General features: G+C 41.2%; 1 protein-coding gene and 1 non-coding gene across 3 annotated transcripts in view; one reads left to right on the forward strand and one right to left on the reverse strand.

Moving 5' to 3' along the window:
• Positions 1 to 486: 486 nt before the first annotated feature.
• slc7a10b (solute carrier family 7 member 10b) overlaps positions 487 to 25,334 on the reverse strand; it is a 30,848-nt gene continuing 6,000 nt past the window's right edge. For both annotated transcript variants that reach the window (XM_051952237.1, XM_022216586.2), the window contains 9 exons: positions 19,725 to 19,876; positions 10,271 to 10,396; positions 10,003 to 10,156; positions 8,970 to 9,093; positions 7,838 to 7,941; positions 7,652 to 7,748; positions 6,513 to 6,662; positions 6,011 to 6,188; positions 487 to 5,915 (listed from right to left, as the gene is read on the reverse strand). In XM_051952237.1, the coding sequence (XP_051808197.1) occupies positions 5,785 to 5,915; positions 6,011 to 6,188; positions 6,513 to 6,662; positions 7,652 to 7,748; positions 7,838 to 7,941; positions 8,970 to 9,093; positions 10,003 to 10,156; positions 10,271 to 10,396; positions 19,725 to 19,876 (1,216 nt within the window). In that variant the 3' untranslated portion in view covers positions 487 to 5,784. The remainder of the gene's footprint in view (positions 5,916 to 6,010; positions 6,189 to 6,512; positions 6,663 to 7,651; positions 7,749 to 7,837; positions 7,942 to 8,969; positions 9,094 to 10,002; positions 10,157 to 10,270; positions 10,397 to 19,724; positions 19,877 to 25,334) is intronic.
• LOC127535286 (U6 spliceosomal RNA) lies at positions 11,080 to 11,186 on the forward strand. The gene has a single exon (XR_007944134.1). It is a non-coding gene; the product is annotated as a U6 spliceosomal RNA (small nuclear RNA).

Here is a 25,334-nt window from a genome sequence, read left to right on the forward strand (position 1 = left end):
GTTAATTCTTAAAAAAAAAAAAAAAAAGGTTTAACAAACTCTGAGTTTAATCCTCAACTCTGAGTTGATCAATAGACTCCCTCTGTTGGCTGTAGAAAGATAAATCCACCGTTGATGTGACAAAAAAAAAAAAAAATTGACTTGAATAAGTAGATCAGATTTGTACAAACACTAAAATAATACACAGTGTTTTTGAAAAATTGTGTCATATTATTTTTGTGGGCTTTAAGACATGATTGGATAGACAGATGCATGGATCCAGAGCTATACTTTTAGTGTTCAGGAAGCATTGGAGCTATAGCGGGAATATGTGTGGAACAACAGATGGAACTTAGCCTTGTGCTAAATCCGGGGTATTTACTGCAACCTTGAGTAAACTATTATGAGATTGTACATTCATTAACATGTGCTGTCCCGTCCAAATAAATGAATAAATAGCCTCAGATCCCGGGGCTAACACCAATCCATCAGCACAAACACCACCAGTCCTGTTCCAAGCCATTCTTGATTTATTGTGCTGCTAGAGTTATTTACTCATTTTTACAAAAGTGCTGTAAAACACACCCAAGTTAACATTCCATGTGATGATCCCATTGTAAACACTGAAGGCTTTACAAAAAATTTACAGGGTAATAGCGCCTGTATCTCAAGACAAAGTGAGACAGGTGAAGACCCCAGCTGCCACAGATCCTGTACTGTGATTTTCCCCATCCTCTTGAAAGGGGATACAACAGGATTTTAAGTGTTTTTTTTACATTTTAATTTTAGCTGACAACAGAATTAACCCCATCTACACTGATTTACATAATTTTGTTACAAAAAACACAGCAGAAAAACTGGAAAACACTCATATGAGTAGAAATGAGACTTGATAAGTAAAACGATGAGATCAGAATACATTTTTGCAAATTATTATAGCATGTCTAGAAGTGCTAGTTAAAAGAAGTTATGATTTGTTTTAGATTCTCAAAAGTTATTTGGCCTCACACCAAAAAAACTTCTGAGATTTTTGAATGACGCCAAACATCAGAATTCTTCGACCTTCCACTTCTAGATAACCAATGACCTGATTGACTAAACATCTTACCAGAGGTGTATTTTCTATTAGCATTTACATTCTGCTTAGTGATCACAGTGTTCAGTTGAGGCCGCACCTATGACAGCTGAATTGACCTATTTCTCAATTATCTGCTTTCGGTACAAACCCAAGGCTTGAAAATAGAATGCAAAGCGTTTAATGGTATGCTTCTTTAATTAAAAGGCAGCTGCTGGAGAGAGTGTAAATGAGGGGTCGTCTGGATGGGGGAATTTATTAATACTTGAATAATGAATTAAATATCAAAACACAAAAGCGGTTTCAGAGTCACCTCTTCCCACATTCAAGCAAAAGCCAGAGCAACAAAGAGGAAACACTTATAAACTGGGTCTTAAGTAGCTGAGGCTGGGTCCCAGTTCCATATGACATATGAACTCTAAGCATGTTTGCAGTATGTAGTGTGTATTTAGTGTGTTTGCAGTGTATAGTAAGTACTTTAAAATGTCAGTATGCTGTGTAAAGAAATTTGATTCTACTGTAGGCTGAATGTTAATATGTTCCACAGGGCAAAATTCAAAGCAAATAGAAGAATTACTCTCAGATGTAAACAAACAAAAGTGCTTACTCTTGAACATAAAGCCTGATGGTGCACATACTGTTTAATATCCAGTCAGTGTAAAGCAGGATGTAGATTTTGTGTACTGTACAGGTAGCATATTCTATGGAACTGGGACACAGTATGTATAACAACACAGTCTTAAATTTTAAGCGTGTAATCTCAACTTTTTATACAGACATACGGATAAAGTAATTTGGGATTATAACTGGCTAACTGTATTGGCTGTTTTTACAAATATGGTCAACATCCCACTGCTTCTTTCTAAACTAAAATGCAAGGGCCATTTAAAAAAAAAAAACTACCACTGATTATTGTACTGTGCATAGTGATGTATCCTCCAGCACCTCTTTGCACATTTATGTCATGAGACAGGTGCATAGGAGAGAGAAGAGCTTTTCCAAAAGTTTCAAAAAGACTCCCACACACACTGTCTAATCTGCAACAATACATTTATTTCTGACGTTTTGTGCTAGACCTTCATCAGGCGTTGCAGTTTTGGCCATTGAGGGTTTTATGCATTCGCATCCAAGAATTTACTCACTCTATGCAAACAATTTTGAGATATATTCATAAGCCTTATTTTGTATATGGCTTTGATATCTATTCTATGTGGAAAATTAAGCCACAGGCATTCCCTATTTAAGATCGCTTTGCACCAAACCATTTGCTTGATGAAGATCCTGCACTGAAATGTTGCAAATAAATTTATTTTTGCAAGTTAGAGAGTGTTCAGTTGTCATTTAACTGGGCAGGTATGGAATAATGATATTAAAGGTCTAAAAAGGCTGATGTTAAGTTGTATATCCATCCATTATCTATACACCGCCTAATCCTCATTAAAGTTGTGGCTGACTTGGGGCAAAGGCAACGAACACCCTGGATAGGTCACCAGTTTTGGACTGTGGGAAGAAGGCGGAGTACCCGGAAAAACCCACACATTTATGGGGAGAACATGCAAACTCCATGCAGAAAGATCCCAGGAAGGTGAGGACGCGAACCCCGGATCTTCTAGCTGTAAGGAGAAGGTGTTAACCACAAATCCACTGTGCAGCGAGCTGTATATCCACTATATGAAATCATACAATAAGTGACCAAACAGGCAAAGGTTACAGACAGTTGACTTTGTACAATTTGGCCCTGTAACTTTATAGGGTCAACTTGAGCACCGGATCACAGAGATTCAGTCCTTACAGAAACAAGTGCTACTGAAATGAGTACTTTTGGTGAAAAAAACCAATTGTGTCTCATTTGCTTACTGCATTAGCATGATTTAACATACACAGCACAAGGTGCCACATTATGTTAGACTCTTTGTAAAAACAAAATTATGAAGGCTGCAAGGATTTGTAAGTATTTCTATGTGTGGTTACAACCACAGTATACATCACAAAATCATTTCATGCCACCAAACCATGGTGTTGGGCTGAGAGTAGCAGATAAAGTGAATACAACTACTTGTTTAGGAATAGATTAATAAGTTAAACCTTGGTCTCTTGAATGGGATGGTGATTCGTGCACCATGTGGTTTGTGTACAGCTATTTATATTCTGAATACCAAGGGAACAGAGAAAGGAAGACCAAAGCGCATGCAAATGATCAAATGTAAAACACACAGCAAACACACCTGCAAAATATATTAAAATCTAATATAATAAATCAGTTAATAAACCAAATTTGAATATAATTTTTTCCCAGTCAAGAACTTTTCACACCAAGTCTGAAATTTACACTACATAGCTATTTTTACATGAACACATTCATGTCTAGAATGTCTTGCACACTAGTATATATTAACTGTTTATCAGCTGTAATTTATGGCTCTACTGCTAATTAATAAACCACTTACTAATGCTTTGGAAAGCAGTTAAAAGCAATGACTGACAACAAAATTTTGTGACTGCCAGTTTGTAGAAAATCGGGCTTGAAAATGACTGCTTTTGAAAATGCATAACTACAGTCATGATGACTTGGAGATTCTCCCTGCTGGCGTTGGAGAAGTGTCATGCTTGAAGAGGATTTAACAGCTTTGCAATGTAAAACTTTTAGAAATAGTTGGCTTATAACAGTAAGGCATTAGTAAGAGATTTATCAACTTTTCACAGTCATTAATTACAGCTTTAAACTTTTCACAAATGATGCCTTAAGTTTAAAAAAAACTGAAAGAAATAGTGTTTGAAAAACTGATGTTTCTTCCCCCACCGACCCCTCCAAAGAATATTTAAAAAAATATATATATATCTTTGTAGCTGTAATCTAAACATGTCGATATTGTTTGGTCCCTCCTGCCTGACTTCTGATATAACCATTTCTGACTAGTTGACCGGCTGTGGCCATGGCCCTCATCCATTAGGCTGGTGACATCATTGCAGTGCTCATCTCATATTGAGATGCTCTGAATTTCCATCTTGTTTGTTTACGTCAACCTTAAACTTATGATTACAACTACAAAGCAATAAAAATATGGACACCTTACATCAGCTAACAGATCTCATAAATGTCAGAAAACCTAACAGATATGGGCATACATTGCATTTACTAGTCCTTCTTTTTTATCGTTCATGCCATGTAGTCATTGTGTCGAAGGTCTTGAGCTGGTTGAAATAGTGTGTGCAAAAGATTGCCACTAAATGTAAAAAAGCCAATATCAGCATGAAAACAATGTTCACACTGACAAGGGCAATGTCTTAACATGTTTAACAGACATACACTACTGCTCAAAAGTTTGGGGTCATTCAGGCAATTTCATGTTTTCCACGAAAACTCACACTTTCATTCATGTGCTAACACAATTGCACAAGGGTTTTCTCATCATCAATTAGTCTTTCAACACCATTAGCTAACAAAATGTAGCATTAGAACACAGGAGTGATGGTTGCTGGAAATGGGCCTCTGTACCGCTATGTAGATATTCCATTAAAAATCAGCTGTTTCTAGCTAGAGTGGCCATTTACCACATTAACAATTTCTAGACTGGATTTGTGATTAATTTAATGTTGTCTTCATAGAAAAGCAGCTTTTTTTTCAAAATAAGGAAATTTCAAAGTGACCCCAAACTTTTAACTTTTATCAACCATATTTGCCATCTTACATTTTCTAATTAGCATTAAACACAAAGGTGAAATTAAGGATGAAAATATGGGGAAAAGGGAAAAAAAATGACACTATGGTGGTGCTAGATATAAAGTTACTGAAGTTACTGAAGTTATTGGGATTTATCTGGAGGTGGATATTAAAGTCTGCAACAAATTACTTGGAAATTCATTCAATCGTTGCCGCAATTTCAGAAAATCCTAATCCTTCACACATTTTCCTTTCCTTCCATTTCAGTTGAAACCATCAATTTGTGTTAACAATTTTTTGATATAAAAACTCTGATCAATATTGTTAACTGCCAGTGTGATTTGAAATTACATTTTCTCACAGAACCCAAAGTTATCACTGTGACTCTTAATGATGATGGTGCACATTTGTAATTTTTATGGATCCTCACATCTGAAAGCGTGTCTCTACCCCTTGTTCCAGTAGGATTTGCTCTGGGTGAAACTTCAAAAACACATACTGTAGGTGGAAAAAAGGATAAATGATACTAAAAGCAGTCAGGCAGAAAAAAAGTAAAAACAGGACTGTAGAATTTGTGGTTGACTCTGCACAAGACAACATGTGTGCTTTGAGGTTTCTTCAGTATTTGCATCAGGTGTACTATAATGTGCATTTTCCTTGCTGTTTTCAGAAGAGTGGCGATAAATCTGTTATGGACTTGGTGTGAAAAGCTTTTCAGGCACAATAAAACAACAACATTCAGAAGGAATTACCATGCGTTGTCAGTTTGTCACTGTTCTGTCATGTTACAGAAGAACGAACAAGTAGATTCAAAAGGAGAATAAAGGTCTTTTTCACAACATGACACTGTTGGCATTAGGTTGGTGGACTTGAAGACTTAGTAGAGAAGTGAAAGCAGCCCACACAGAACAGCAGGCATTTCCACTTTACTGCAGGAAAAAAAAAAAAAGAGTCTTGCAGGGTCAAAGGTCAGACAGGAAGCTCCAATAGCAGGAACAGTTGTCTGGACTTACAGAATGACAGAATAAAAACAGGAGAAAAAAGATCTTCATATATTCAGAGAAGAGTTTTAAGAATTGGCAGACAAGCTGCTCCTGCCTGATGACCGGTCAGTCCATTCTGAAGGATTAGCAATCTCAATGGGGTCAATCTGAGGAAAGACCACAAAACACAATCTCTGGCCCACGTATGTCGCCCTCTCTGCAGAAAGACAAGTCAGAAGTCAAATATCAGCAAAGTTAGACAAGGAATAATACAAAAAAAATACTTCCACCAACCATTCTTTAGAAACTTACCAATAAAGTTGTAAATGCACTTTGGTTTTTCTTTCCAATGGACACCAAGGAAGTAGACAGGCACACCGGTAAGCATGATTACTAGGCCAACACCACAAACCACAGGCTCTGAGTAAAGACTGAATCCCAGCAGCAGCGCCCAGAACATCAGATAACACACAGGAACCAGAAGGTTCACCTGAAGAAGAATCAAGACAAATATGTGCTGACTAGTTCATAATTTTCACTCATAGATTAGAAATGCGAACAGTTAATAATAAGGTAAATGGGATGACAGATAACTTCTAATTATTTATTTATTGCCTTTTTATTGTGATAGTCACAGTGAAGAGTGACAGGAAATGGGGAGAAGACATGCAGCAAAGGGCCGCAGGCAGGAATCGATCCTAGGCCGCTGCATCAGAGACCAGCCCCTGTACATGGGTCACCTGCTTAACCCAATGAGCTATACGGGCGCCCCAGGATGATGGATAACTTCTGACACTTAGTTTGTTCGTTGTACCTTGATGGGTCGGTACAGGTTGGGTTTCTTCCAGCGGTAGTACAGCAGACCTGCAATGGTGACGCCGTATGACAGGTAGTTGATGAAGGAGACGTAGTTGATCAGGTTGTGTGTTTCTCCGATGCAGAGTATAACAATAGTGGCAGCACACTGTAAACCACAGCAAGGTATGACAATGTGATCAATATCAAGGGAGAACTACGATGATCAAAGTTCATTTACAGCTCATGGTTAGTGCTATTCAGCCTGATGAAATTATGGCAGAAAGTTTTTTGTGGCCATGTAGGAGATTTGCCAAGCACGATAAAATGACCGTGATCATGTTGTTGTGATGTTACTTCTGTAATCTCAGAAGGGAGAGACTAGTGTCCCAATACCACCACATGGGATGGATGGTAGTAATCAGGAAGATGGCCATGTTAGTGACTTGTATGCACTCACCAAGAAGATGAATTGAACACTGTACATTGATAATGTTGTCTCTACATTTAGTCACTTAGGGTTTTATTACTGCTACTTACGTATTACTATTACTTTCATCACTTTCATCTTGCCTCCTCCACACACTTAGCTGCTCCACAAGGATAAAGAGCTAGTCCATTGATCCACAGTAAAGACAAAATCCACATTGTTTTTCATCAATCTGAGGAATAAACTTTCCTGGGGAGGCTAAATAGTGTGACACCCTGATAACTGAAGCACACCCTTGAATCTCCCTTTTTGAAACTGAAGACACATGTCTGCCAAGACTGCCCCACCAGTGTCCAGAGCTTCGATCATCTCAGGGTGAACCTCATCCACATCTTCCACTTCTGGGTTTACCGGGTCTATAGCCTTCTCTGTCCCGGAACTTTGTAATAGACTGGTTCTAGTCAGAAAATGATAATTATAGCAGCTCTTCTACAAAAGCAAAAACAGCTTCTGAGTGGTATTATGAAAGTATAGGATCCAGGGCCACTTGCTATGATTTCGACCATTTCATTTAAAATATGTCTCATTTGAGTTATCGTGCTTTATGGTAATGCTATGCTAAATGCCGTTTTGAAACTGTGATTTTACATATAAATCAGCAACATACATACTATATATAAACATAAAAATCGAAATTTGACCTGATTTCAATCAAAGACTTTACATACGCAGACCAGGAGGGCAGGGATGGGAGTACAGTTCTTATAGTGGATCATAGCCAGCAGGCTGGGCAGGTGACCTTCTCTGGCTCCTGAGAAACACAACCTGTAAACAGAAAGACCGGACATACCATCAGCAGCTGTGTTTGACCAGTATCAGCTGTCAGAGTACGCAGAAACAGGCAGCGTGCTCACCTGGAAGAAGTGAACAGGTAGCCGTTGATTCCTCCAAAGGTAGACAGAGCCACAGAGATCGGCATGATTACAGAGAACATTCCAAGCAGCTTCTCACCGAATGTCTGAACAGTAGAACAGCAAAGAGAATCAATGACGTGTTCAGACCTGAATTAAATATTCAACCTGAATTATGGGGGGCTGATTTGTGCTTTGAAAGATGGCATATGTATCTATACCTCATGTTCCATGAAAATGGTCCAACAAGCAATTCTACATCAAGATGTCCTGAACTATTTATATAATACTGATGAAAATTCTGGGGTCACTTAGAAATCTCATTATTTTTTAAATAAAAGCATTTTTTTTAAAGATAACATTAAATTAATCATAAATCCAGTCTAGACATTGTTAATGTGATAAATGACTATTCTAGATGGAAATGGTTGACTTTTAATGAAATATCTACATAGGGGTACAGAGGAACACTTCCAGTAACCATCATTCCTGTGTTCTAAGCTAAATTGTCTTGAAAGGCTAATTGATGATGAGAAAACCCTTGTGCAATTATGTTAGCACATGAATAAATGTGTGAGTCTTCATGAAAAACACAAAATTGTCTGGGTGATCCCAAACTTTTGAGCAGTAGTGTACATTAATATGAAATTGTGCAGAGATGGGACTCAAGAAGATATGTCCCAGACTTTTCATCTAGCACCACCAACAGGTCAAAATTGAAAAATGCCAAACACAGAATAAAGCAATAACTAGATTTATGTCAGCATGCTAGATCTATATATGCTGCTACTGGTAGCTCCACTAGCAGTTTATTTGCTGACTTACTGTTAGCAAATGCTGTTACTGAGGAGTCACTAAGCTCCAAGTACAGTTAAGCTGAAATTCAAATCCACTGGAAAGCAGTTTGAGCAAATTTAGACTTTCTGACATAGTGCATTATCATGTATCCATTGGAAGATGGTCAACTGTGGCCATAAAGGGATGTCCATGTTGATTACAAGAGCGGCACAGTAGTGTGGTGGCCCCTATTAAAAACTTGCCATGTTCCTGATCTAGGACTTTTTTGTGATGTGGTAATTGCAAAAATGTGAAAGCACACTTTTGCCACCAGTCTTTGTTTCACCACATTACTCACTACAGCCACGGCATTGGATGACAGCAGCTCCTCAGGTGACATAGAGGAGAAGTAGGCGATGTTGGTGAGCGTGTACACAAAGGTCACCAATGGAATGGAGATGTAGATGGCACGGGGTAGATTCCTGAGCCACGCCACACACCATGCACAAATAATACAGTCAAAACCAAACATCAAATAGACATGCACTAAAGCTGATCACAGGCAAAAGACGTTAAAGAAGAAAGACTGGTTTTCATTTAACTTCAACATCACATATTCATGTTGAGTTGCTTTTCATCAGGAAGCAGGTGAGTTGACCATCAGAAACAGTCGAAGCTGTGGGCGACAGTTAGTGTAGAAAGACCCTAACTATAGGTGTGATTAGCACAGCTAAGAATTTTCTCTGTTCAAAAGATGCAAGAAGAAACTAAGGTGAAAATAAAATTTGCTTATTTTACACCAGACTCCTGTGCTCGTTAAAAAACTGAAGAGAAATGATTAAACTACAGGGTGTTTATGTTGAAAAAGTCTAAGTCCCTCCAGATTATAATGTATAGATTTACATATTCTAAATATGATATTATAAACTTCAAAAAATTCAAATCTGATAATAATGATCAACATGGAACACCACTCACCAGAAAGGTCAATGTATAGGAAAAAGCTTCAGTTATTAAAGGAATGGCTTGACCTCATCTTATTTGTTAAAATGTTGTAAAAAAAACAAAAAAAAAACAACAACAAAAAAACAAATGATCATGTGTTGTTTTACAGGGGACATATAAGTGGCAGACTGTCTTTTAGACTTTTTTTTTTTTACTTTGAGTAGTTGTCAGACAACCAGCAGGGACTCTGTGAAGCTACCTTTCCTACTAAAGAAAAGTCCAGTAAATAATTTTCTGAACATATTTTTCAAATTGTCAAACTATGGCTTTCAGCTTTCATTTAGACAAGAATTGCACCTCTAAAACCCAGAAATGGAAACAAACAAGCAGAAAAAAATAGAGACGAGCTGAGATCTGGGAAGGTGATGAGTTTTGTAAATATTCACCGTCTGGGTTCAACCACCTCCTCCGTGACATAGTTAAGGAAGTTCCAGCCGCTGAAGGCAAACGACGCCTGCAGGAAGGCCAGAGCAATCTGTCCAACTGAAGGCATCCTGTCCAGTGAAAAGGCCACCTGAGGTGTCAACGCCTCATAGTGCCCTGAAAGAGAAACAAGACCTTTTTTTTAATCTTTTTAAAATTTTAGGATTATTATTATTTGTATTTTAAATTGATGGAGCAGTAATGCTTCAGGGGACAGGTTTAGAGATTTACCATTAAAGATCTGGACCAGACCAACTACAATGATGAGGCCCAAAGCCATCAGTTTCCCCACAGTGAAGATGTCCTGGATTCTGGTGGCCATGCGAACGCTGGAGCAGTTCACCCAGGTCAGAAGCACTGAGCGGGAAACACATCAACATCAGAACACATTTAAACCAAAAGCATGCCCAGCACACTGACTGATCAATCAATAATTATGGCTAATAAAGTATCAATAAAGGTGAGATCTTTATTATCTGTAATTAAGGTAAGCCTGCAACTCAGTTCACGTGTCCTTCCTCCTTGACCAAAAAAACAAAACACTCACAAACATATAATACTATCTGGGCCTCGTGGCTGGAGGTCGACTCGGTGAAAACACTGACTCACCACGCTGTGCCCTGTTCTCCGTTTGTGATACATTGACAAACAAAGGGTCTTCTGAAGAAGTCATACACTGAAACAAAAATTGAGCTATTTGGCCAGATTGACCAGCACTATGGGGGCTGTACAGTAGTGTAGTGGTTAGTACTTTTGCCTTGCAGCAAGAAGATCCCCAGTTCAAATCCCAGGGTGGGCCTGGGGTTTTTCTGCATGGAGTTTGCATGTTCTCCCTGTGCATGCGTGGGTTTTCTCCAGTACTCCGGCTTCCTCCCACAGTCCAAAAATATGCTGAGGTTAATTGGTGACTCTAATTTGCCCGTATGAATGGGCGAGTGATTGTTTGTCTGTATATATAGCCCTGCAACAGGCTGGCGACCTGTCCAGGGTGTCCCCTGCCTTCGCCCGAGTCGGCTGGGATAGGCTCCAGCACCCCCACGACCCCAGTGAGGATAAAGCGGTGTATAGAGAATGGATGATACAGAAAAGATTGGCATGGCCCCCGCGAAAGGATGGCACATAAATTTGTGAAGCAGTTCTCATTTTTTTCTTACGTCATTGTACAATCTGCTGTACGTGCCTTTTAATTGCCCCCTGGGAACAAATAAAGATTTCTGAATCTAAATCTGAGATCTTTAACCCCAAGAACACCAAGCGTCCCACCAAGCATGGTGGAGGTAGCGTTATGCTCTGGAGCTGTTATGCTGCCAGTAGAAGTGGTGCTTTGCGCAAAGTAAGTTGAATAATGAAGAAGGAGGATTACCTCCACATTGTTCAGAAAAACCTAAAATCATCAGCCAGAAGGTTGGATCATGGATGCAGTTGGGCATTCCAGCATGACCTCGAAGACACATTAGAAATCATAAAAAAATGGTTAAATCAGGCTACAATTAATGGATGGCTACCAAGAGTGCCTTAATGAGATATGGATGGCCAAGGGACATAACCTAAAAATATTAACCAAATATTAGCATTGTTGTATGTGCAGTGCCTATCATAAGTATTCACCTCCTTTGATGGTTTACCCTTTTATTCCTTTCATAAATCAATCATGGTCAATAAAATTTAGCTTTTTTAACAAAAAAATTTATTGGAAAAAACTCTTTAATGTCAAATGAAAACAGATTTCTATAAAGTAATGTTAATGAAAGAAAATTATATAAATAAAAATAATTGTTTGCATAATTATTCGCCCCCTTTTTAATTTAATGGTCTAATTCAATAGAGGTCCATCAAATTGCTGTCAGTAGTCTCATAATTAGTGAAATGAAGATCACCTGAGTGGTGTGGGTGTGTTTCAAGTGACTGAGTTGTAAAACACCTGTGTCTGAAGGGTTCAGAGAGTGGTTGATCAGTATTCCTGGCTACCATTACACCATGAAGTCAGACGAACACTCTAAGCAACTCAAGGAAAGGGTTATTGAGAAGTACAATTCAGGGGATGGTTACAAAAAAATTTCCAAGACACTGAACATCCCCCGGAGTTCAGTGAAATCAATTATCAAGAAATGGAAGGAATATGGCACTTGTGTGAATCTGCCTAGATCAGGCCGCCCTCGTAAACTGAGTGACCGTGCAAGTAGGAGACTAGTGAGAGGAGCCACCAAGACCCCTACAACTACTCTGAAGGAGTTACAAGCTTCAGCTGCTGAGATGGGAGAGACTGTGCATGTAGCAAGTGCTGTCCGGGTTCTTCACCAGTCAAAGCTTTAGGAGAGATTGGTAATGAGAAAGCCACTGTTGAAGAAAAGTCATATTAGATCTCGACTAGAGTTTGCCAAAAAGCACGTGGAAGACTCCATGGTCAAGTGGAAGAAGATTCTTTGGTCTGATGAGACCAAAATTGAGCTTTTTGGCCATCAGACAAGACGTCATGTTTGGCGGAAACCAAACACTGCACATCACCAAAAACACACCATCCCCACTGTGAAGCATGGTGGTGGCAGCAGCATGCTGTGGGAATGTTTCTCAGCAACTGGACCTGGAAGGCTTGTAAAGATAGAGGGCAGAATGAATGCTGAAAAGTAAGACACGCTGTCTTCATGTATGCTTCTATATTTTATGTATATGTGCATATGAATATGTGTATGTATATATATTTAATTTTGTGTTTGGGTGCACTTTGGTGTTGACAAGCTGTTCCTCATTTCAAGAGACTTAACTGGTGGAAGGGTGGACATGGACCCCCGTCTGTAAGCGTGAGCTTTTTGGGAGTTCATTTTTCACAACTTAAAAAACAACATATAATATGAATGTAAATAAAATTGTGAAATAAATAAACAAAAAAAATGCTGCAAAATACACTGAAATCCTGGGGGACAATCTTTTTCAGTCTGCAAGAGAACTACGTCTTGGGAGAAGATTTATTTTCCAGCAAGACAATGATCCAAAACATACTGCAAAAGCTACACAGGAATGGTTAAAAAAGAACCAGGTAAATGTTCTGGAGTGGCCGAGTCAAAGCCCAGACCTCAATCCTATAGAGAATTTGTGGCTGGACTTGAAAAGGGTTGTTCATGCCCGATACCCGCGCAACCTGACAGAGCTTAAGCAGTTTTGCAAAGAAGACTGGAGCAAAATTGCAGTGGGCAGATGTGCAAGACTGATTGAGACCTATCTACACAGACTCACTGCTGTGATTGTAGTCAAAGGTGCATCTACTAAATACTGACTTGAAGGGGGTGAATAATTATGCAAGCAATTATTTTCATTTATATAATATTCTTTCATTAACATTACTTTATAGAAATCTGTTTTCACTTTGACATTAATGAGTTTTTTCCCAATAATTTTTTTGTTAAAAAAGCTAAATTTTATTGACCATTGACCATTTCATGAAAACAATAAAAGGGTAAAACATCAAAGGGGGTGAATACTTATGATAGGCACTGTATATTGTTTAACCATCAGACTTCGTCATTTTTCCAAAAGATCTCTAATAAAAAAAAAATAAGAATAAAAAATTGAGATGTTAGAAAATTGAGTTATTGAAGTCATTGAAAACCCAAGATTGCAGTGATAAACAAGGTCTTTACAAGTGTATGTAAACTTTGCTTTGTGATTGTAGTGATCTTGAACCAACAGTGGTTGTTTTTTGTAGTAAATTATTATTATACTCACATAAAATTGGATGACTTCAGAGATTTCAAAATAACATTTTTCATTCATAGTATGGCCTCTGTTCTTTATTACAGGTAATTAACGATGACGTGACTACAATGTGGCATCATCAGGGTTATTTTTGGACTCCGCCAGAGCCAGAAATCACCTCATTGCTGTTACTATTGAGAGAGCAGTGCAAATTATGGACAAACAGGCGGACTTCTGCTTCAGCAATGTCAGCAGCAGTATATGGTTCAGCTTTTCTCTGAGATGCTGTTGCTCTTGCCGGCAGTGGGCGGCAGCAGGCAGTTGCCATGGGAGGCAGGAATGTGGGAAACGTCCGAGTGAGGGAGGGCATGATTGTTTCACCTCGTCCATCATTGTCACCGACTTTGCCCCACTCTCTCTCATGGTGGCCTCGCTCTCCAGCACAAAGACAAGCTGTCAGCTCCACAAAACAAACCACTTCCGTTGCGAAGGGCAAACAAAACCGTCTGCGTCCCCCCTCCCACCCTTCAAGGAGGCCGGGTAGAGCTCACGTTTCAGGATCCAGTCCCAAAAACAAGTGTGAATGATGGCGTCAGAGGTGAGAAATCACACGCTAGAGTCCTGTCGTTTCACCTCACCAACAAGATTTCAGGCCAGTTGTTATTTACTCACTAATCAGACAAAGAGGCTGTGTGAATTAATGGTAACAGGCCTACTCAGGCAATACACTGAGCAATTAGGCAGCCTGACAGGTTCACGGAAACTAATGTACAACTGAAGTCTTCCATGACATTTGCTTGGCCTCCTGTATCACCAGGAAGCCAAACATTGACTGACTGTTGTTACTGTCCGAATGCTGTATCATTTTAGTCATAATTTTTTGATGCAAATGTGAATTTTTGAGTAATGAATTTCTCTGTTGTTGTCACATCCCATCAAAGCTCAGAAAACCCAGCAGGATGCTTGGTAATATCTGTAGTTACTTCAGGTCTTGCTGAGCGTGATTCCATCATCATCATCATAGTTTTTTGAGGAGGGACAGTGTGGAGCTTATCACCTTTTGACCCTTTTGACAGGTATATATTTTTATTTAGTCTCTCCTCATCCAAAAATACAGAGCTGAAGAAATGGATTAGCAGCTTTGTAATCTAACATGAAGCACTTCCACTGACAAAGAACAGGTCATTAGCTAACTGCATTGTTTATAGATTACAAGTAACATGAGAACAAATCCAATTCAGGATCGCACTGAGGTGGTGTTCCTGCAAGTTGCTACCTTAGAATTTAGGATAATGTCAGCCACCTGTTCATAGGATTTATCAGGTTTAAACTTCAGCAACTCCAGTCAGACTCGCTACCTGAGACATCATTACTTTTGCAAACACATCCCTCTAAATTCTCATTTACAAATTCTTGTTCTTGTAAAGTTGAAACATATTATGTCAAAATTTGACTGTTCTCCGTATTACTGGTACAAGTAAGTTTTTCTATAATAAGTAATGGGAGGCAACAAGGGGTAAAAATGAAACTGACCTTGCATTTCTCTCATTGTTCTGTACTATGCTGGTGTGACTAACACGTTCTAACACAGTCTCTCAAGACTGCATGAATATAGTTGACATGACAGCTCCTCAGTATTAAAGGCCAAGTTACCTCACCCAGCGCGATGCTGATCATAAAGCGCCAGCCTTCTACTTTGGTTGACAAGACACAAGCCAAACTGAAAAAATATATCAGTTAATTTTTTTTCAAATTATTATTTCTATCATATTAAGCACAGGTCAGTAAATTATCGTCATGGCCAATTATCTTATGCAGTATTCGAATTATTATCTATACAGTACCGTTCAAAAGTTTAGGGTCACTTAGAAATAATTTAATTTTTGAAAGAAAAGCAGTTTTTCCAATGAACATTAAATGAATCAGAAATACAATCTATACATTGTTAATGTAAATGACTATTCTAACTGGAAAGAACTGATTTTAATGGAATATCTACATAGGGGTACAGCAACCATCACTCCTGTGTTCTAATGCTACATTGTGTTAGCTAATGGTGTTGAAAGGCTAATTGATGATTAGAAAACCCTTGTGCAATTATGTTAGTACATGACTAAAAGTGTGAGTTTTCATGGAAAACATTAAATAGTCTAGGTGACCCTAAAGTTTTGAATGGTAGTGTACATTAAACTGATTCCCATTAAAATGATTAATATAAAAATACTTTGGCTCCTTTGCAGTTGCTTGTATCACCACTCTATAGTCTCAAGCAATGCCCCCCAGAGGAAAAGAAAATTCAAAAAGAGATCTCAAAAATGTTTCATTTACTTCTCCTAGACAACTTTGAGATCTGTGTGACACCAAACTGAGACTAAGGCTTATTTCTCCTGTGTCTCATTTTTTCTCCTGAGCAATAAGATGCACTAAATCTCAATTTAGTCTCCTTTAAAGTTTCAGAAGAGAGCTCAACAAGCTCTCATATAATTCTCAGAGTTTCTCAACTTTTGTGTCTCTTTGTGATCTCAGGCAGAGAAATCAGAGAGCTCTCTCTAAGAACTCCATCTATTCTCATCCCAGCTTCAGTTCATGCATCTCATACTAAGCTCAGAGAGAACAAATGAAGAGATCTCCACAAGCGCTCATTGAATTCTCAGACTCAGATCAACGTTTTGGTTGTTTTTAATCATCTATCATGTTGACTTTATTAATCCACATGATATATTTTTTTAATTAATTAATAAAGATTCAGATTACTTTATTCATCCCAGAAGGGAAATTCATTTGTCTGTCAGCTCATCTGTTATTTGCTATAGAATTATAAAGCCTGATCGCTGTGGGTACAAAGATCTTCTATATCTTTCCGTCCTGCAGTCCAGAGAGAGGCCCATCACGATATTATGAGTGGATGATCCGTGTTGTTTAGAATGATAAATCCAGTCGAGTGGGAGGAGAGGGTGACATGATTGAAGTCACCATATATTATTATAAGTGCCTCAAGATGTTTAGGCTGTATCCTGGCAACTTCTTATTTGTTGCAGCATTTGTAATGTGTGTGTGTGCAGATTAATATATGCATAGGGTGGCATAGCTCAGTGGGTAGCGTGGCTGTCTCACACCCGGAAGGTTGTGGTTCGATTCCAAGTCTGTCATGCTCATGTGGAGGTGCGAGTGAGCGAGTCTCACATATTGCTCCGTAGGAGCTCCACTATTGTTCATTTTCTTTTCCAGAGGAGAAATAAAGGAGCCATTAAAAACACTGTGTTGAGATTAGCAAGGTATCTCCCACAAGTCTCAAGTATGACTCCCTCTAATTATCCTGTCTCACCTATTTCTCCTAGTGAATTTTAGGAGAAACATATGAGAAACATTTTAGACAAAATAGAAACTAAAATGAGGCTGACATGAGAATCTCAAATTTGTCTCCTGAGCAGTAGAAGAGCAAGCTTTGAGCAGTAAAATTTTCCTCTGGGCCTGACCATAGCACACACACAACTGATTAAGCCTATCAGTGCTAGGTAAATCTCTTGGTATTTCGCAATATAACAGGGTTATAAATCTGGCTTCTGTGGCAACAACCACCAATGATCAGGTTGCTGGAGATTTCCCCTAATTTTGCAGTGAAGGCGATACATATGATTCACATCATTTTCCTACTCATTAAACCATTCAGTGACCCTTTATGCCCTGCTTATGGGAGCACTGCCATCCTGGAAGAAACGTTCCCATCAGGACAGAAATGTGTCATGATAAGATAGAGGTGATCACTCAGAACTACTGTGTATTGATTCACTGTGACTCTTTACTCTAAGAGGACGAAACCATGGCAGCAAAATGCCCCACACAGCATAACAAAACCACTGGCTCACCTCACTGTAGTGGTCAGGGGTTCAAGCCTTTCTTTTAATTTGTCAATTATCTGTATCTGTCATTTGTAACTAACCAAGAATTTATTAAATTGTTTGAAAATTCAGTGTGTTGTAGTTTTTGACACCTCCTGTCTTGATTCGCCCGAGTCAGCTAGGATAGGCTCCAGCACCCCCCGCGACCTTAGTGAGGATAAAGCGGTGTATAGAGAATGGATGGATGGATGTCTTGATGAGCATCAGGAGGTTGCAGTACCAATGGTGGCTGTGTTAAAGTATTATTGCACTGGCCACAAACTATGAACCTGCTTTAGTCTAGCCTTGCTTTACACACAATTTTGAGAGTTTAACTGCCACTATATAAACTGTATACCAGAAAAGCTTGACAGTAACAGTAACTAAGAGAAGCAGAGCTTTACTAACAAGAAGAGCACTGAGAGAGTGCAGTAGTTCACCAAGGTTGTTCATTGCCCCATATACCATTGTCAGAAATGCAGCATTTTTCTTTAGAAAGGCAGCATTTGTTCATTAGTTATTGATTACCAAAAATCATTGCAACATAGAATTTGGCAATTTAATATAGATGTATCCACACACAAAAAAAAGACCTTGCACATGCATGTATTATGCATGTGTACGTTATGTACGGATACCGAATCACCTAAACCAAAATAGGTAGAGGGTGGCGGGAATTGATGGGACTCAGAAACACCCCCACAATTTCATCAACTGTTCCTTGTATCATTTTGGACGGATAAGTCCCGACAAGTGCACAGCAGCTGGATTTGTAGTAATGAGTTGTTCTCATTATTTTGACAATTACTTGCATGACTTTTTGAGTGAACAACCAACTCTACCACCACTAATGCCTTCAAGAAGAGACTGTCCAAAAGTGTGTGCCATAATCTACAATTGTACTGTTCACTGCACTTTGTCCCTGTCTATGAAAGCACACTTTTTAGCCTGCTTTTTAGCATAGTCTTTCAGACCAGCTATACACTGTCAGTCTTATACAAACAATTTCATTTCAAGCATATGAAAAAAGAAGCGCTGCTAACTCATCACATCAGACTTTGAGCTAGAAAACAAAATGGTATAGCCATATCCAAAATATTGAATAAATGACATGCTGTAAAGTAAAATATCTCAAAAGTGTACTAGTAAAAGCATCTTCTCTTACAATTAAAAAAATAAAAATCTGGGAGACTGAAAATTTGTTTAGTCATATTCAAAGAAAAAGGACAGAAACATTTTTCTCAAATAACTGTGTTAAATTATCAAATACACTACAGCTCAAAAGTTTGAAGTCACCCAGACAATTTCAAGTGTTCCATGAAAACTCACACTTTTGTTCATGTGCTAACATAATTGCACATGGATTTTAACGATCAGTTAGCTTTTCAACACCATTAACTAACACAATGTAGCATTCGAACACAGGAGTGATGGTTCCTGGAAATGTTCCTCTGTACTCCTTTGCAGATATTCCAGGAAAAATCTGCTGTTTCCAGCTAGAATAGTCATTCTCCACATGAACAATGTCTAGACTGTATTTTTGATTCATTTAACATTATCTTCATTGAAAAAAAAACAAGGTTATTTCCAAGTGGCATCAAACTTTTGAACGGTAGTGCATGTTAATTTCAGAACAACTCATTTTGGATTTTGTTAGATGTTTTAACAGAGCACGTTTGAGTTCATTCTGTTTTCTATCCTGCTCCCTTCCCTCCTCCAGGGATGAAATGCATTTTTTACTATCAGGTTTCCAAAACACTTCAGTCAGCAGTTACATAAGAGAAGTTTCACATGTGACCACATTCCCCAGCAGAAAGTAGTAGCACAGATGAAAGATCAGCATCCACCAACTGGAGCAGCAGAACACCCACAAGACAGCATGTCACCCTTCATAAATGATGCAAACACACTGTGGAGCAGTCAGCAGGCAGATGCTTCAACCCTGTGAACCGCATCAGTGTAGTAGTGGAGATGTTGTAGCTTGTCACCGTGTGATCTTTTTGTGTTTTAATACAGCCTCCCTATCAATGGAGACCACATTTAAGATCCCCAACCCTGTGCACTACACATTAAAATTAAAAATGAATCTCAGACTCCTATTTGGTGAAGACACTTACAGAGACATGTGGCAGACAGCATCCTTGTTGCCATGTATGGGGGAACGCAGTTTGAAAAAACGGGCTGCAGCACGTAGTTGGAAAAGGTGAGAGCAATGACAGCGAGCGTTGTTGGGTACATGATGAGGACGGCGCTCCACAGCAGGAGAAATCTGGAAGAGAGAGACTGTCAGTAACATAAAACAGATTCAGAAGATCTCCATAAGTCAGTATGAGAAAAAAATAGGTGAAAAACTTTGACCTTTTGATGCTTTTATGCCACTAAGGGTAAACTCATAATGAACATGCACCTGAACATAGAAAATTAAATTACTTACATATACTGTACAGGGAATTGCAGCACTAGCATTCCAACATTTAGCTTTCATTTTGTTCTTTCTCAAACAGCCATCCAACTGTCCTGATTGGAGCCCTACTTCCTTTTCCTTCAGCTAAATCAATCAGAGGCCCAGCAAATAAACATTCCTTAAGACCTCTGGCAAATGTAGTTTTTCCCTTGAAAGCCCATTGCATCCAAACATCTTTTGAAATCAGCTGTTCAGAATTATGTAATTCAGGAAGGCTAAGGAAAGGTATTGTACATTTCAAAGATCTGTGCATAGATAACACCTTAGCATCATTCGAGCAGGTAAGTAAAATCTGCAGCCTCCCGAAATCAAATTTATTCAAGTATCTACAAAACTCCATTATCATTTATTAATATTGTGATTTTCATTCACCGTTTATCTATAAATCAAATAAGCTGGCTACACTATGTGATCTCAGCAATGTCCCACCTACTGCGCATCTGATTGATTACATGCCACAAGTAGCAGCCAATCAGCACTGAAAATTGCTGTGCATAGACAGACACAGACAAGCACATTTTCAGAGTGAAGGTGTGTTTGGAAGGTGAGGTAGCAGATGTTCCTGGAGTTGCAATAAACACCTCAGTCTTACAGAGCAACATTGAGAGGTTTGCTGTTGGGCAGGCAGCTAATGCTAACACCACGCTAAAGTAAGGTTAACTTCAGCAATCTGTTCTGTCAGACACGTCTAACTAACAGAGACATGATCTGCACAAGAGATACAAATAGTCACCACAAATGAGAAAATGTGCTATTTTTGCAGTGGTTGAAACCATGCTAACAGACAGTGGCTCAGGAGGCAGCCACAGATTACCTTCAGAACATGTAAGGTATATTGGTTCCACATATCAGTTATCAGTCTTTCGTGATTATCAATAATCAGCATCGGTTTTGGCCTGAAAAACCTGTAGCAGTGGATTCCCAATCTACAGCTGTCTAGCTCACCCACAACAAACACGACACGTGCCTCTCTCTGAATCCATCTCATGAAACTCTTTGACATTGACATGCTTTCAGGCCTAAGGTGTGCTTCCATGACTAAGACCTTCTGGTTGCTTTGTTTGAAGAAGGAACAAATAACTATGGAAAAACTACCGGCATTACCCTTTGTATTCCTTCTTTTAAACTGTACTGCTTTGGTGGAAGCAGTGTTCCTCACAGATAGAAGATAACTGATCCGTATCCTGGCCTGGAATTTTTCTGTGTCAAGTTTGCATGTTCTCCCTGTCCTGTGTGGGTTTTCTTCCAGTTTGCTTCCACAGTCCAAAGACATGCTGAGGTTAATTGGTGATTCTAAATTGTCCGGATCTTCAATCTGGTGGTGGCCAAGAAGAAGTCAGGTGGCTTGCGCCCCTGCGTCGACCTCAGGCAGGTAAATAAGGCAGTGGTCCCAGACAAATACCCGCTGCCCACGGTGGAGGAGCTGTCTGCTAAGTTCCACGGCTCCTCTGTCTTTTCTAAACTCGACCTCTGCCAAGGCTACCTGCAGGTTCCCCTACATCCAGACAGCCACAACCTCCCAGCCTTCGTGACGCACATGGGTGTCTTCCGGTACACTCGCACGCCCTTCGGCCTCAGCTCAGTGCCCAGCTGCTTTCAGAAAATCATGGCCACCATCTTTGATGGCATTCCCGGCGTCGTTGTGTACTTGGACGACATTATGGTACACGGGGAGTCTCCCACCGCGCACGATGAACGCCTGTCCAAGGTGCTCGACGTGCTTAGCAGCCACAACCTCATGCTGAATGGGGAGAAGTGCATCTTTGCAGCACCTGTCATCGAGTTTGTGGGGTTCCGCCTGACCAGTGAGGGCCTGAGCCCGCTCCACTTGAACTTTGACGCCATTCTGCGCCTGACAGAGCCCTCCTGTCCGGCTGAGTTGTCCTCATGTCTGGGCATTAAAGCCTTTTACCTCCGTTTCCTGCCCCGCTATTCTGAAACCACAGCTCCGCTACGTGCCCTCCTTAAATAAGACGTACCATGGTCGTGGACCCCTGCATGCTCTGCCGTCGTCAGTCAGCTCAAGTCTCAGCTCACCTCCCCACCAGTGCTCGCCCACTTTGACCTGCTGAGTCCGACGTTCGTAACCTGCGATGCATCCAACTCCACAGTCAGCGCCGTCCTGTCCCAAGTCCAGCAAGGGACTGAGCGCCCGGTGGCATTTGCCTCGAGGTCCCTGACCCCAGCCGAACGCAAGTATTCGGTGGGGGAGAGGGAGGCCCTGGCTTGCATTTGGGCATGTGAACGCTGGCATATGTACCTGTACGGGAGGCACTTCACATTGCGCCCCTCCAACCAGCAATATCCCTGCAGGAACTACAAGCAGCATCTGCTTAAGACCCCCTGTTTGCCCAGCTCCGCACCTTCATCCAAGAGGGCTGGCCCACTAGTGTTCCAGAGGAGCTGTTGCCCTTCAGCTGGGTCAAAGGGGAGCTCTCTTGCTGGAACGATGTCGGTGTGGCGAGAGGGCTGTGTACAGCAATCCCCAACACTCTGAGGGCCCGCATCCTGGCCATGGCGCACGAAGGCCACCTGGGCGTTGTCAAGGTGAAACAACGCTGCAGGAGCTTGGTCTGGTGGCCGGCCATCAACAGGGACATTGAGGTAATGGTGAAAGACTGTACAGCTTGCCTCATCAGCGGCAAGACCGGCCCACCCCCTGCCTCTGCCCCTGCAGCCTCTGCCGTGGCCACTGACACCGTGGAACCACATACAGGTGGATATCTGCGGTGAGCTTCATGGTGTCCCTCAGCACCAACGTTTTCTTCTGGTGGCTTACGACCTCCATTCCAAATGGCCTGAGGTCCTCCTCGTTGGTTCTGTTACCACCAAAGTGGTCACGGACTTTCTCTCCTCCCTGTTCGCCCGTTGGGGTATGCCGGATGCCATTACTACCGATAACGGGCCACAGTTCATCTCGACTGACTTCACGGCTTTTGTGGAGGGGAGGAGGATCAAACACATCAAGACTGCCTTATACCATCCACAGGCCAACGGTGGTGTCAAGAGATTCAACCAGACACTGAAGAATGGGCTCAGAGCACACCTAGCGGATGGTCTCCCACTTTCGTCTGTATTACAAAGCACTCTACTCCACTACAGAGCAACGCCGCACTCCACAACAGGCAGTTCCCCAGCTCTCCTGATGCTGGGACGTGAACTGCAGCTTCCACTGGATCGCCTACGGCCCCCAACAGAGAGTACCTCGGCAATGACATGTTCCCCAAGTGCCAGGGTGGCGGAGCAGCAACGCTGCAAGAAGCAGCGTTTTGACAAGAAATGTAGAGTGAAACACCAAGCCCTCGCAGTGGCTGATTGGGTCTGGATTCGCCGGCCCAGTCGATCCCACAAGTTGCTCTCATTCTGGTCGACACCACGACAGATCACAGCACAGCTAGGACCAGCCACTTTCCGCCTGGCTGATGGCTCGCGGTGGCATGCAAGCCGCCTTAGAAGAGTGACACCACCACCCATCATGGACCAGGCAGTTACAGCGGGTTTGCACCACACAGACATGGACTGGGACATCCCTGAGGCACAGCCTGTGCATCCAAACACACAGCAGCCCGAGCCGGGTGCACCTGCTCATCCACTACAGCCCGAGCGATGTCCTGTCCGGGCCCATCAGAGGTCTTCCTATCTCAAGGACTATGTGGTGGACTTGTGAAACAGTAGGAATAGCCGGCTAGGTGGCAGAATAATCCACACGGCTATTCGGGTGAACTGGTAGTCTACCCGGTTCACCCAGTTAGGTTGGCTGCGTTCAGGCCTTGACTGCAGGGCACACCTCTGTTGTCTGTTCTTTATGAAAGGGGGGGTAAATGTAGCATACTGCTTATAGGCGCGTCACGACAGCATGACATCAGCCATAAAGCAGTCTGGTGTGTGTGCGTGAGCCGCAAAGTGTATGTACATGTGCTGGTCTGCAGGTTTGTTGAATAAACCGTTTTCTGGATGTAACAACATTATTATTTTGTTAAAAGCAATGACAAACTTATTAGAAAATGCACACATATAAAGTAGGGCTGCACAGTGTTGCAGTGGTTAGCACTTTCGCCTTGCAGCAAGAAGATCCCTGGTTCAAATCCCAGGGCCTGGGATCTTTCTGCATGGAGTTTGCATGTTCTCCCTGTGCATGCGTGGGTTTTCTCCGGGTACTCCGGCTTCCTCCCACAGTCCAAAAATATGCTGAGGTTAGTTGATCACTCTGAATTGCCCGTAGGTGTGAATGTGAGTGTGATTGTTCGTCTGTATATATAGCCCTGCGACAGACTGGCAACCTGTCCAGGGTGTCCCCCGCCTTCGCCTGAGTCAGCTGGGATAGGCTCCAGCACCCCCTGCGACCCTAGTGAGGATAAAGCGGTGTATAGAGAATGGATGGATGGATGGACACATATAAATGTTAAGAGCGAGGCGAGGTGAACCCAAGCAGCAGGCGACAGGCAGGCAAGTGAATCAATAATAAATTTATTTTACAGAAAATAAAACAAAAGGCACTCCGTAAGGGAGGCACAGAAAACAAACAGAACAGGCAACTGAAACTGAAACCAAGGATGACGGCTCACGGCTGCCATGGGGGCCGAACCAAAACTAACGGGAAAGGTGACTCACATAAAGTCCAGGGAGAGTTGGAAGACGAGGTGGGGAGCTGAACCGAGGAAGCTGGCGGCAAGGATATGGCAGAGACCGAGGAGCGGGCAGACCAGGGGCAGATGCCGGAGCGGAGGAAGGAAGACGAGCAAAAGGGGGTTCCGAGGTGAGAGGGGGAGAAGACGGAGCAGGCGAAGAATATCCAGGGTGGACAAGTCCAGACAGAGGTGTAATCCTGACGGGGAATCACAGTCAATGGCCCAGCATGGCGTAGTGCTGAGAGCCAGGCTTTGAACTGCCGGTGATTGCCGATTACGGCCAGCTGCGCTCCTTCGCAGCCGTCTCTAATTAGGCTGAGAGCCGAGCAGGAGAGGGAGGAGCCATAACAATAAAGTTCCAAATAATATCAGCTTTAGGGTATGTTTTCCATTTTGTGGGATTATTTGATCATCTATAGAGATTTATTTTGTCTTTTATAGTATTCTCAAATTTTTGTTCAGTTCATAGAAAGCCAAGTATAGAATCATCTCTGGAAACCAAGAGAAGTCTACCACAGTGCACTACACAGACAGAAAAGCAATGACCATTTTGCTTTTTAATTTTCCAATCTGCCACACAATGTGATGTTCTGACATGACCATGGACCTTGACTACACAAAAAATGCAGAAGAGG

This window comes from Acanthochromis polyacanthus, chromosome 8 (assembly GCF_021347895.1).
Source record: "Acanthochromis polyacanthus isolate Apoly-LR-REF ecotype Palm Island chromosome 8, KAUST_Apoly_ChrSc, whole genome shotgun sequence".
Lineage (NCBI taxonomy): Eukaryota > Metazoa > Chordata > Actinopteri > Pomacentridae > Acanthochromis > Acanthochromis polyacanthus.